At 48.0% G+C, this 14,217-nt stretch overlaps 2 protein-coding genes across 2 annotated transcripts; one reads left to right on the top strand and one right to left on the bottom strand.

Moving 5' to 3' along the window:
* Positions 1 to 930: 930 nt before the first annotated feature.
* On the top strand, positions 931 to 4,684 carry LOC127769572 (methionine aminopeptidase 1B, chloroplastic-like). The gene is made up of 10 exons (XM_052295167.1): positions 931 to 1,090; positions 1,794 to 1,866; positions 2,007 to 2,244; positions 2,350 to 2,511; positions 2,620 to 2,661; positions 2,765 to 2,836; positions 3,078 to 3,157; positions 3,654 to 3,751; positions 3,883 to 3,930; positions 4,041 to 4,684. Exons 1-10 carry the CDS (start codon positions 1,027 to 1,029, stop codon positions 4,184 to 4,186), a joined length of 1,023 nt encoding a protein of 340 aa, XP_052151127.1. The 5' UTR covers positions 931 to 1,026; the 3' UTR covers positions 4,187 to 4,684.
* Positions 4,685 to 8,830: 4,146 nt separating this feature from the next.
* LOC127769647 (ethylene-responsive transcription factor 11-like) lies at positions 8,831 to 9,951 on the bottom strand. The gene has a single exon (XM_052295255.1). The coding sequence runs from the start codon at positions 9,811 to 9,813 to the stop codon at positions 9,145 to 9,147; it is 669 nt and encodes a 222-aa protein (XP_052151215.1). The 5' UTR covers positions 9,814 to 9,951; the 3' UTR covers positions 8,831 to 9,144.
* Positions 9,952 to 14,217: the final 4,266 nt, after the last annotated feature.

The following is a 14,217-nucleotide window of genomic DNA, read 5'->3' as shown; positions in this document are numbered from 1 at the left end:
AAAATGAAACTATGATAGCATGTCAAGGTTAAGTAGCCACCGGAAGTTCTCTCGCTGGGAGAACAAACAAATCAAAATACATAATCAGGGTACGACAGCAATAGCTATCTTTAGCCACAGTTCATTTCCCCACTTTTTATAGGAACATCGTTAGCAACAGTTCGTTAATCAACTACCAAACTGTCACAACATGACGCAGCAACCAAACCAATTCGCATCCCCACGCCTCGTATAAAATCCCTCCCGCCCCGCGCCTCACACTACGCACCCAACTCAACGCAAGCAAACCGAAGCTACCAACAGAAAGCGTGGGAAATTTAAAAGGAGAGCTAAGAGACGTTCCGGCGAAGCTAACAATGCCGCCGCCGGCCGCCGCCGACCTGAGAACGGCGGAGGAGGAGAACGAGCTAGGAGGCGTGCCAGACGATGGAACGCATGTTCGAGGGCGACCGCCTGCCATCGCTGTCGGAGACGATCACGGATATAGAAAGAAATAGGTGTCTGAGCAAACTAAATAGAGTTACAGTCCCCCTCCCATCTACGTAATGTAAAAAATTTAGTACGGTTTTCGTGGGGCTCTCATAGTCTTCACGTTCACGTTAGTAGTAGGGGCTCGAGATCCCGCCAGCCTATGCTGGATCCGCCCCTGGGCGCCACGCTCAGCGTCGTGGCCGTGAAGCTGGCCGTGGCCGGCCTCACGTCGGCGACGGCGACCCTGACCACTGACCAGCGCGGTAGATTCTGGGGCAAACTCCATGGAAACTATATAGTGGGCCAACCTATATGGGCTGCAGCCCATGTACAATGGGCCACCCGTACGTCGCAAGCCCGTTCCATCTCGCACACTATGGGCCTCACGTGCGTGGGAAACATGAAACGGCCCAAATGATTAAAGTTCTCCGAAACGAGAAGGCGAAAAGGGAAGGGGGAAAAAAATCTGCAGCCTTCCCGTGTTATCCTCTTCAACCTCTGGCCCTCTCACTCCTCGCGCCGCGCGGCTGCTCCGGCCACCAAAGTGGCGCTCCGATGGCGGTGAGAGTCCCTTCCATGGAGCTGCACCGCCCCCCGCCGTCCGTATCCGGTGTCCGAGGTATCTATTCATGATTCATCACTCCCAATATGATGGCGATATCGTCGGATTTTGGCATCGCCGAAGGTTGGCTGGGTGGGTGGGGGGTTCATGAAACTTCTATAAACTTTATCTTGCTCAGCCGCGTGTGATTTTAGGCTGCTGTTGTTGCGGCGAGCGTCTCGCTGTGCGAGGTGACAAACTGACAACTTTGGGTTTAATATCAGGATATTCTAAGTGCTAGATTTTGGTTTAGTCAGGGGCTTTAATCAGTCACTAGTGTTGCTGGAACAATGCTGTGAAGGATGGAGAAGGTTTTTTTTTCTTCTCTCTCTCTTACTGCTGAAAGGCAGAAACGATGCTACGAATCAGGAATGATCCGAGGAGTAGATAAAGAAAGTTATGTTTTCCGTTACTAGAGTCTGAACTCTGAACAATGCTATGAGCAATTGGTAGTGCTAATGGAATGGGTATAGGAGACTGAGTGGTTCAGTGTGCATAATCAATAATATGATCAAACTAATAATGCAGTTAAGTGACAGAAAGAACATCTCGTAACTCAAAATCAATGATTCTCCTTATAGGTAGCATTTGCATATCTGCATCTGCAACGATATTATGGAAGTATGTTCAGTAATACATTATTTCTTTCTATTACTCAAACAAAGTTTGTTTTTTGGGAAACGACAAACAAAGTTATGTTTGATGTCTTCTAATTTTTAAGGAAAAAGCTGCCTTCAAAAGCCTTTCCTTGTCCAAGCAAAGAGATTAGAGGGATTGGAGAAGGCAAACCCAAGGTATAAAATCCACCTATATAAGTCGAGTCTTTACCTTCTATAAGAAATGTGGTTCAGTGGCTGATAACCTAGAACATATTAGTGCCACTGCACCTTCATGATCTTCTTCATACAGTTCTAACACTTGCAAAAACTCAAAGGTCACGAGGAAAGCAAAGTTTGGAACAAGTGAAGAAAAGAGCACCGCTGATCCGTGGGACAGTGAGTCCACCTCTACCAGTACCAGGTCACATAACTCAACCTCCTTACGTTGGTAAAAAGGATGCTCCAGAGATAGCAAGTGAGATACAAATGCATGACAAAGTGAGCATTGTTCACATGAAAGCTGCATGTGAGCTTGCTGCTCGCGTTCTTGAATACGCTGGAACTTTAGTGAAAGTAAGCTTGCATTTCAGCATTTCAACAATTTATGTTTCTCTTGAAGCTAATTATTCCATGATAAATTATAGCTTCAGTAAGAAATTTATTGCATCCTTTTATCAGCCCTCTGTAACAACAGACGAAATTGATAAAGCAGTGCACAAGATGATCATTGATGCTGGAGCCTATCCATCCCCGCTCGGATACGGAGGGTTTCCAAAAAGCGTGTGCACATCTGTGAATGAATGCATCTGCCATGGAATTCCTGATTCTCGTGAGCTTCAGGTTCTGGGAGAAGCCTACATAGTCAATTTTTTTCCCTCATGTTCAGGCTTATCACCCCCCTTGCTCCACTGACGACGTCATTATCATTTCTTTTTTTCTGTTTTGCAGGATGGAGACATAATTAATATCGATGTCACTGTCTACCTGAATGTATGTCTACTCTCTTTTTTATTAGTTGTTACTTCATACCATTGATGTGTTTTCACGCCTTCATTCGTATCATCATCTGAAGTAATATATCTTTCCATTTCAGGGCTATCATGGGGACACCTCAAAGACTTTCCTATGTGGAGAAGTGGATGAAGCCAGTAAACGACTTGTGAAGGTATATATCTTTGTCTTTGCAAACATGTAGTTCATGTTATTAGAAGTCATGATTATAGTAGGCCTCACCAAAGTGAGAAGTCATTTGTGTTCATTTTTCCTTACCTTGTGAGATTTTGCTTACGTCTCGGTTTGCATTTGATCATATAACCAGAGCTAATATCTACTTTTGATGGCAACTTTTCCTTCAAAACCATCTGTCTACTAATTTGAATCGGGGACCCTAATGACGGTAATGTCAGGTTACTGAAGAGTGCATGCTCAGGGCTATATCAGCTTGCAAACATGGTACCAGCTTGAAGAAAATTGGCAGAAGAATAAGGTATAAAAATCTCATACCATATTTGTGTCATGGCCAGCAGGGCAAGGATAGTTGCATCCATAATCCAATGGAGAATGGACTTTTACCATATGTGCTATTCTAGACTTCTGTTTTTCTTTGCAGAACTTTTCGACCTTATACTGTATTTACTAGTTAAGTTGCACCAAATGGTATCTCTCTCAGGTATTTGAACCCAAAAATTGAAGAAGTGTTTTTGTCAAGTACAAACAGAATCATCATTGCCTCTATCTTGAGAATCCATAGGTTATTATGTCTTCGTAAGAACTTGTATTATAATGCATTCAACTACCAAACATTCTCAGCCTGTTATTGGTTACCCATCGGTTGTGTTTTAGTTAATGAATAAATATGCAATTGACTAAGTCAACTGTAACGGTATATAACCAGGAACTCTTACTGCAACTTTGCCAAACTTTGATTGATTTCAAATACATCTCAAATGGTTCTTGCTCATAGTTTGCTTTTAACATGTCAGCGAGCATGCTGAGAGGCACGGATTTGGTGTTGTGGATCGTTTTGTTGGGCATGGAGTTGGGAGAATATTTCATTCAGAACCAATGATATATCACCAGCGTAAGTGATTTTTACCAATCAAGAGCTAGTGCATTTCCGCATGCCAATGTCACCAATGCATCTTCTCTTCTCATTGCATACAAATAACTCCAAGAATTGTTAGATCTGACGGCTTTTTTTCTCTGAGACAGGTAATAATATGCCAGGTCAAATGGTTGAAGGCCAGACATTCACAATAGGTACGCAACACCCTGATGGTTCTTCTAATCTGACACAACCGGGTTCGGTTTTACTCCCAAAACAATGCCTCTGATCCTGACTGCCAGTGGCTCGTACTCTTTTCGTCCAGAACCGGCCCTATCCATGGGAAGCATTGATTGCGACATGTGGGACGACGGCTGGACGGCCGTCACGACGGACGGCAGCCTAGCCGCGCAGTTCGAGCACACGATACTGATTACCAAGACAGGAGCAGAAATCCTCACGAAATGCTAGTAAGATCGGTGCCCAGCATTAGCCACTGGAGTAGCAGTGATCTCTGTGTTTGTAGGACGAGCTCCCTGTATGGTGGAAAGGATGGTCGATTGTTTTGCTGTATAAAGTACTCCCTCCGTATTTTAATTTTAATGTATGACGCCGTTGACTTTTTAACCAACGTTTGACCACTCGTCTTATTCAAAATTTATATGCAAATATAAAAATACTTATGTCATGCTTAAAGAATATTTGATGATAAATCAAGTCACAATAAAATAAATTATAATTACATAAATTTTTTTGAATAAGACGAAATGTCAACCGTTTGTTAAAAAGTCAACGGCGTCATATATTAAAATACGGAGGGAGTAGTAGGAGTACATGAAACTGCAAGGATAATTGTCGGCAGGGAAAGAAAATAGAGCTGCTGGGCGTCTTCAGATAGGGGGAAAAAAGATCAGTGCGTTTATGCAAATATCGGTTTACTCGTAATACCTTTCGATCCGATTCATTCCAGTTAATCTGACGGTTGTTGGTGTCACAATTTGGGTTAAGAGTATTCACATGTTCTATAGTAAGTGCACGACATCCTGATGTTTCTTCTGATCTGACACAGCTGGGTTTGGTTTCTGTCGATTAATTGACACAATACTACCCCTGATCCTGACTGCCGCCGGCGCCTAACCATTCACGTTCAGACTTCAGAACCGTTCCTATCGGTGGGGAGCAGGAAGTGATCGAATGCGACATGTGGGAATTGGGGTGATGGACGGGGGCAGCTTGGCCGCTCAGCTCGAGCATATACGACACCGATTACCGAGCGAGACTGGATTAGCGATGCTGACGAAATGCTTACCAAGGTAGGAGCCTCGTCATTAGCTGTACTCATATTGTTCTTGAAACTGCATCACTGCATGTCTGCAACGGTAATTCTCGATAGCGAAAGAAAATACTCTACCATAGTAATCCCCCATCCCAAAATATACTATCCTACTACTGTAAATATAGGCGGGATATATCCACTATTCACCATATTCATACTAAGGCTGTGTTCGTTTCTCCAACAAGATTTGGATGAAATTTTGTATACTTGTGGCACGTTTTTCAAACTGCTAAACGGTATGTTTGGTGCAAAAAAAATTCTATATGAAAGTTGCTCTAAAATATCAGATTAATCTATTTTCCAAGTTTATAATAATTAAAACTCAATTAATCACACGTTATTACCATCTCGTTTTACGTGAAACACTTAATCTTTATCTTCATCTTTAGGAGATCCAAATACCACATAATATGTTCAATCAAATCCTAGATTGTTATATTTTGGTACGAAGAAGTACTTGTTATGTGACCGATTGAGCTACAACCAATAAATTGTAATAAAAAAATATAAACGAAAGAACCTAATATAATTTTATGGATAAACTTTTGCAATTGCACCTTTGATTTAAAATCTAATTCTTAAAAATAAAATACCATGAAAAACCTTAACAATAAATTAAAATTAAGTTCAAATTTTAAATTTTGGCCGGTGGCAAGGGTACTAGCTGTTTGGGCTGTGTGTGCTGTTGATTCGCACCAATGGGCCGTACCGATCGACCGTCTCCTTGCTCCGCGCTGTTCGGCACGCCCTCCTCGTTCCGTCCAGCTCGCTAGCTCCACGCCTCCACCACCACCAGTGCGTGCCAACACGTCGGCACGTCGTGCCTCGTGCGGGTGGTTCGTGGGTGGGGGGCGACGCGTGGAGGCCTGCGCGCGTTTTCCGCACGCACTCGCGTGATCGAGAGTGGGTGGGACGGCGCGAACAATGGCCACCCGCGGCGCGCGGTACGGTGTTTAACCCGGTGGGTGGGAGGATTCGTGGGGTCGTAGACCGCGCGGAGCGGTTCATCATGGCTAGTTCCGCCGCGCGCGTGAGCCGCAACGTGCCGCGGGAGGCGGGAGCTCGATCGATCGGCGCGGCAGTTCGTGCACCTCCACGGCTCAAAGCACCGGACGAGCCGCATGCAGCAGCAGCAACAGCAGCAGCGACGCGGACGAGGAAATAATCTCCACGGACGCGGCGCCGTGACAGGTTTCGCGTGGGTTCGCTGGGGCCACGACGACGACGATCGATCGAGCACAGCTAATCCGGACGCACGTACGTGTCGTTCCGGCGCACGAAAGAGATCGTTCGGTGATTCTGTTAGTTACTCCTCGAGCACGGTAGCTGCACTACTAGTACTACCGGTGGACACACGCATACCTGGCGATGCGTACAATGTTGACCTGCCGCCCGCTAGCTGCGCATTGCGGTGTGGACGTGTGGTGTGGTGGGTTGCGTGCATCGTTTCGTAGGCGGCGGCGCGCGCGGGGGAGTGGTGGAGTACGTACGTACGCTGGTGGCTGGCCGAGGGGACACGACCACACGGGATTCCTCTTTTTTTTCCCGGTGGAAAGCGTGGGGGCTGGGCTAGCCAATGCCTCGCTAGTTAGGCGCCGTGACGCCGTCTGGAGCTGGAGCACGGCGCGCGGCGTGCAGGTCCACCGGTTTCGGTGGCTTTTGGCTCGTGATCCGGTGCGCGCGCGGCTACTTTTATTCTGATCTGCCGGCCGCCGCCTGAGATTCGAAGCCGCCGACGCCGCCTCCCTCTCGGATGTGGTGGAGTACAGGTGCATACACGTGACGCGTCCTGTGTGGCTGGCCGGCTCGAGGTCGGAACAGAAAGGCAGGTTCTGATCTGTCATCTTCGTCTTAATTTATTACTCTTAGAGCCAGTTTAACGGTATAGCACACTACTAACTCTGTAGCCGTTGCTCTTCTCTTTTTTCATTTATCTTTTTAAAATATGTTTATAAATGCTACTGTACCTGCTCTTACTACGGGATATACCAGTGGAGTTGATGAGTTGATGCCTTGATGGTGGAGCGTGGAGACTCGAGACTTTGCTCTTGTTTTCCTTTTTTCCTCCCTTCTACGGTTACTGTTCTTTTTCTGGGTTAGAGACATGGATGGGTATATATCAACCCATGTATATACCCATACTGTGTGTAGGTAGATACAGTAACCAGTAAGCTAGTAATCAAGTTCAGGCTGAGTTTAGTTCTATATTTTTTCTTCAAACTTTTAACTTTTTTATCACATAAAACTTTCCTCCACACACAAATCTATAACTTTTTCATCACATTGTTTCAATTTCAACCAAACTTCTAATTTTAACATGAACTAAACACACCTTCAGATATGTAATTAAGCATTAGCGCAAACAACATGTGCTTAGATGAGATGGAGAGGAGAACGAAAAAGATGCCAGACCGTTTAATCATGCCTTGAGAAAACCACTCAAATACTCGTAATTCAGTTGGAATAAAACTCTAGATTATCCAACTCCTCAAAACTTATAGACCCTTGTAGTAAGCTCACAGGCTAACAGCCAACATGTCCCTTAATTCTCTGGCAAATATACCAGCCAGCTAGCTAGTTGAGATACTGCGCCAACAACTACAGAGCACAGCCGAAATTTCGCAAAGTTGAGATAGTAAACTTGCGAGAGCTTCCAACGCTACCACCTACGCGAACCGCGAAAACCATCGGCGCTGATGAGCCAAAAGCAAAGCAGCTCGCTCGCGGCTCGACTCGCAGTCGCAGATCGATCCAAACAACCAACCAAACCAACCAATCCTTGTGCGGAACAAAAGGCGAGGACGCCTACTGTAGCCGACTAGCCGCCCCGCGACCGCGACGCCGGCCACCACATGACAAACACGATCCGAGCCACACGGTTGGTTGGGTCGTGGGGCCCCCGCGCGGTGGTGGACCCACGCATCCGCGCGTCGTTGGCTCACTGGCTCACGGGTCGCGCGTGTGCGTGCGTGCGAGTGTACGTAGCTTGCGCTGCGGTAGCGAGCTTGCCCCGGGGCGAAGCGAGGTGAAGAGACAGGAAGGCGTCAAACGCGCGTGGGGTGGTGGTGGGGGCGCGCCCAGGGAGGCCATAGCCGGTGGCTTTGGCTACGTGGTTGTCGCGCCGTGGGAGCAAGTGTGACTGTGTGAGCGTGACCACGACGACTCCTCCCCTCCCCTGGGCGACGCGACGCGGTGCGGCGCGGCGTCCTACGAGCTCTGCTCCCGCTGCGCACGCCGTGTGCACGGGTGGACTCGTTCTCCACGGGGCCCGCGGCAAGCGACGTCGTCGTAGACGGTCGTTGGTGCCGCGGTTTTCCGCGCGTCTCCTCCGTCCGGGTCGTACTCCAAGCCTTTCCTTCCGCGGGCCGCGGGGTGGTGTGGCTGTCGGTCGCCGGGGAGGAGGAGCGGGGCACTTGTACTTTGTTATGCCACGGAATTTCATCCACCGAACCGTTCAACGACGCGTGCTCTTGTACATCGAACACACACTTCAGATCGGTGGGAGAAGACTACTAGCAGTCATTGTTTGAGCTGATTTGCACATACATCTGCCTGTTTTGATGTGCAATTAAGATGCACAGGAGACGACAAAACCGGTTTCATTGTTTTCCTCCGTTTCATGATGCACAAGCTGGGATGGTAAATCTCAAGTCCTTTTTCCCTCAAGAGTCAAGACACAGATCTGGTTAGGTGCTGGAAACAAAGTTGCCTGTGCTGCTAACTTGCAGTGATGAAGCCACATACTAGTAATAAACGGGTAAAGCATCCACAGTAAATGGTTTTTAAGAACAAAATAACGTAAATTTCTCATTAATCAGAGATTGATGATCAATATGTTACATCGAACAACAAAATGTTTTCTTTTTCTTTTCTTGTTTTTTTCCTTCTTTCTTTAAAGGAACTGTAACACCGGGAGTAGTAGCCTTTTCCTCATACCTATCTCCCCGTGCAAAAAGGACACGATCTATGTACACCTAGTTGATCAATCCTGGCAATTAAACGGACGATTAACCTCTTACTATTACACGTCGCTCTAGACTTTTCTACGAGGGATTTGTGGGGGGGTCTTGTCGTCGTCATCGGGCGCTGCAACCTACGCCTCCTCGGTCGGCGGCGGCAGGTTCAGGTCGAGCCCCACGCCGACGGCCGGCGAGGCGTCCACCACGGATGACGACGAGCCGGTGTCGCTCTGCTCGTCCAGGCGAGCTACCTCCTTCTTGACGCTGACGACGGCCGGCCGGCGAGGCACCGGTGCCGCGACGGCCACGGTCACCGCGACCCTGGGGTCGAGGAACAGGAACGGCTGGGCGGCCACCATGGCCGACATCCCGAGGCTCAGATCGAGCGAAGGCGAGGCGGGCACCTGGGCCTTGGCCGCGGCCGCCACCGGGGCGGCGGCGGGCGTGTCCCGGGAGGACGACTCGACCGTGCTGCTGGTCGGGCTGACGACGGCCAGCGCCGCCGCCTTGGGCAGCGGCGGCGGCGGGGCGTGGTGGTGGGCGTGCGCGAAGGCGACGGGAAAGTTGGTCTTGGCCTTGGGCCCGCGGAAGTGGAGCGCGGCGCTGTCGTAGGCGCGCGCCGCGGCCTCGGCGGTGTCGAAGGTGCCGAGCCACACCCGCGCCTTCCTGGCCGGGTCGCGGATCTCCGCCGCGTACCTGCCCCACGGGCGCTTCCTCACGCCGCGGAACCTGGGCTCCATGCCGGCTCCTCCGCCCTCCGCCACGGCGACGGCGACGGCCTCGGCGGCGTTCCTGGGAGCCATGTCCGTTCTTGTTCGGGTCGAGCACCACGAGCAGAGCGAGCTAAGGCGGGCGAGAGCACCAAGTGTTCGACCGGTGGATGGTGGGTGGTTGGTTTGGCGCCGGTGGTGCGTTGGAGTTTGGGGGGGGGAAAGTGGGGAGGAGGAGGTGGTATTAATAGGGGAGGCGGGAGGTGCGGAGGGGCCAGCGGGAGGGGAGGTTTGACCCCATAGCGGAGCGGAGAGAGAGGCGCCGCCCCCGCCGTTTGTCCTGTCGTTAATCTTCCCTCTCTCTCTCTCTCTCTCTCTTTTCTTTTCTCCTTGCCTTTGACGGTGCTGATTTGGTAGCGTGTGTGTGTGGTTGCTTTCCCTTGCTCCTTGCTTGCTTGGTAGTACGAGTGCTGCGCTGCCCCGTCCTATTGTCCTTGTGATCCTTTTGGACGCACAACGGCACGACGCAGGGTGCTGTACTATACCTCCGTATTAAAATATAAGAATCAGGTATCCAATGAAACGTTTTCTAGTATAATATATGTTGACAGACTGTCTATCCAAATACATTATATTAGAAAATATTATATTTAATTCTAAATTATAATATTTTGTCCTCGCATTATTTGATAATCATGCATGCGTTAGAATGTTTGAGATCTGAAAAATAAATGGCTAAAAATATATGCAGTCGTAAGGTGCAGTCGCACTTACGACCGTATCCGATCTCAATCTGTATGTTTGGTTCCAATTTTTTTTCTTACTTCTTTTTGCCATTTCCCATCGGTGGAATCAACGGTGAGGTCCGTGTATTTTCGCGTCAGGTAGGCGGCGAAGCGAATGGTGGTGTCGCGCGCCGATTTTCGCGGTGAAGGGATGGTATAGCGAGCCAACAACGGCTGTGCCGTCGCGTCGCGCACCCAGCTGATTGCTTCCCATAATTCCGTCCACCGCGACGACGGCGGCGCGCGCAAAACGAGACATGCAGACAAGCAAACCAAAAAAAAAAAGCAGCAAAACCGTCGCAATTTCGCGTGGTGGGGCCAACGCCACCGGCCGCCGCCTTTGTTATCCCCACCTCCCCCGTACGTAACGTCGTAAACGCGAGTGCGAGAGCGCGAGGGCGCGCGCGCGGTGGTGGGGCCGACGGTGTCCCGGTCGCGGCGCGAGCCGCGTGGCGTGGCGTGGCCCGCGGTGCGGTGCGCAGTGCCGGGGGGCGACGACGCGGCGCGTGATGTGACGGGAGGGAGGTGTGGGCGGAAAAAAAAAGTGTTTTTTTTGGGCAACAGGGGACGGACGATGGATGTGGTGGGCGGCCGCAGGAGGACGACGCAGCTGCACCGCGTCTTCCTTGCTTGGCACGGCGGCGGGCTGAGGCGGCCGCGGGCAGACGGCAGATTCGCGGAGGATTATTGTATTGTTGCGCGTGCACGCTGCACCCGAGCTGAGCTGCGAGCTGGACCGGACAAGTCTTCGGGCGCCGGATTTGGACGGTGGAATGGGGAAACCGCCAACCCTTTTTTTTCCCTCTCGCTGTTCTCTGCCAGACGCTGAGGCGCAGGCGGCGTACACAGAGGCGGATATAGCCGGTATCACACCACCGATGATTTTTCGTAAAACCTATAGCAAAATTATATATCTATATCATCTAAATATAATTAGCATGCCATGACAACAACGAATCGATTTTCTGGAACCTTCCATTCAAACGAGTGTGATTTTAGTAGGAGTATTTAAATTTCGTAATTGCTATTCTAGTGTTGGTCTGTCGCAACAAAATTGGAGAGAGAACTTTGTCCGAAATAACAAGAATTAGAAAAAAGTTAGGGGTTGATTTTTTTTCAAAAGAAAATCTACATATGGATTTTTTTATTGAAAATCTATTTAAAATCTAATTTAGTAATATATTTGTTGGTATCCTTTAATGTGGTCACAAAATCATTCAGTTATTTAGCCATTAAAAAAACTAAAGGCATGTTCACTTTGATGCAAAAAAAAACCTTACCAAATTTTGGTATTGCCAAAATTTTAACAACTTTGCCAAAATTTTAGCAGGATTTCTTATGTAGTTACCAAATTTTGCAGCAAACTAAATGTAGCCATTTTTTTGGCAACTTTATCAAAATTTGGTAAGGTTTTTTTAGCATCAAAGTAAACAGTCCCTAAGCTACTGAATAATTTTGTTTTATCAATGCGATAATTATAGTCTTTATGTGATGGAGCGAGCACTTCACGTGACACATAGTGTAGCTGGACTTAATGGATTTTTTCACATTTTGGTCATTTGAAAAACTTATTTCGTAAATAGATCCCTGGGAAAACTTATCGAAGAAACGGTTCTTTTTTGTCGCCAGAGTGGCTGGCGTCATCCTCCTGCCACCGTGGCACATGCAAACCGACGTGGTAGGAGGAGGGCGCCGCCCTAGGGAGGAGGACGCCAGCCATGTTGGCGCAGCTCCCCCCCACCCCTCGCCTCCATTCCTATTCCTCTATATAGAGTTGCAACCTTTTTATTTTTGTTTTATTTTTTCGATGTTTTTTCGCACTTGGGATCACAATACAACCAACCACGAAAAAATTAAACTCGAACGGAATATACCACTTAGCTAGAAGTCTGAAAATAGCATACCACTTAGCCTACTTTCATCAAAATTAGACCATAACTCCTTTAGTAAATATAACCACATGAAATGATAGCCATAAGTTAAATAGTACAGAGATATGCACTTTTTTTATTTTTTTGATATTTTTTTCACACTTAGGATAATACAGGAACCAACCATAGAAAAAATAAACTCAAACGGACAAAATATGTAACTTGTAGAATTTTCCAAAGCTCTACCGAAAAGTCATTCGGGTGTCATTTATTAAAATAGGCGTAACTTTCTCATACGGACTCGGAAGATATTAAAACCTCCAAATTCCACTTGCAAGATTGTGTTTTCGAGAGAAGTTTTTTCGTAGAGCTTTGGAAAATTCCACAGGCCACATATTTCATCCGTTTGAGTTTATTTTTTATATGGTTAGTTCTTGTGAGTTCCTAAGTGTGAAAAAATATCAAAAAAACAAAATAAAAATAAAAAAGTTGCACATCTCTCTCCTCTGTACTAGTTCAGAGAAAGAGAGAGAGGAGAGGAAAAATTCTACAGGTCACATATTACGTCCATTTGAGTTCAATTTTTCTATGGTTGGTTCTTTGTGTGTTCCTAAGCGTGAAAAAAATATCAAACAAATAAAAGAAAAATAAAAAATTTCGGGGAGGGGGGGCGCCAACCACTCTGGCGCGCTCCCCTTAGCCACCTCAGCATCGCCCCGCCACGTCGGCAGGGGGACGGCGCCAGCCACTCTGGCATTCAAAAAGGACCATTTCTGTGATAAGTTTTTTTAGAGGTCTATTTGTGAAATAAGTTTTTTAAAAGGATCAAAATATGAAAAATCCAGACTAGACTTATCCTGTAGGACGTGGTTTGTAAAAAAGGTTTAAACCACTTAAAAATGTACTCCCTCCGTTAATACAACAACTTTTAATTTTTAGCTATCCCTCTGGACTTTACAATGGAGGAAGTGATTGATTAGATAGTTGAAAAAAGAATTCTAAATTTACTCGCAGTATGTCCCGTGTAAGGGTTTTATATGAAAAGGAGTAACTTTCCCGCTTGAACCTAACGGAGATAAAAATTAAGTATAAACATGTAGAAAAAATATTAGCACATAATTAATCGAGTTTCAAATTTTCTAATTTTTTAAAAAGATTATATGATATTTTAAAATAATTTTTATATAAAAACTTTTCGTAAACCCCCCCCCCCCCCCCCCCCCCAACCCACATTTAGCGGTTAGAAAAGAGCAGGACACGCATAGTATCCGAAGCGTACCCAGCGTGAGGCAATTCTCAGCTTCTGGTTTCCTGGCCAATCGCAAGCCTATTTTTATTCTTCGCGGCGTCGAACTAACGCGTCGAGCACCGGTGGCCGTCACGTCAGAGGCGCAGACCGCGGGGTTTCACACCACCCACCGTCCGCGTCGGCCGCGGGTCGCGTTGCGCGCGAGCCGTATGTCGCCGTCGTCGCAAAGCGCCCCGCTCTCGCTCGCCGAGCGCGTGACTGCGGCCCACCGTCCGTTACGGCGCCCACCACACACCACTTGTCCAATCAAATCTCCATCCAGGAGAAGGAGACGGAGACGGAGACGGAGACGGAGACGCACGCATGGGGACGGACACACGACTGCGGCGGCTGCGGCGTGGGAGGTGGGACCCGCCCTCCTCCGCGAGGTTTCTCTGCTCCACACGCACCCGCATCGGTGGATATCCGCCTCGCTACTTCGCTAGTCTCTGAATTTTATTTTGTCGCTCGGCGGCCGGCGCGGTGCGGGGCCCCCACTGCTACTTGTTTAACTTATTTTTTTCGTTCCCTTTTCCTCTTTTTTTTCGCCCGC

This window comes from Oryza glaberrima, chromosome 4 (genome assembly GCF_000147395.1).
Source record: "Oryza glaberrima chromosome 4, OglaRS2, whole genome shotgun sequence".
Taxonomy (NCBI): Eukaryota; Viridiplantae; Streptophyta; class Magnoliopsida; order Poales; family Poaceae; genus Oryza; species Oryza glaberrima.
The sequence above is the reverse complement of the archived record's forward strand: the minus strand, read 5'-3'. Positions and strand labels throughout refer to the sequence as shown.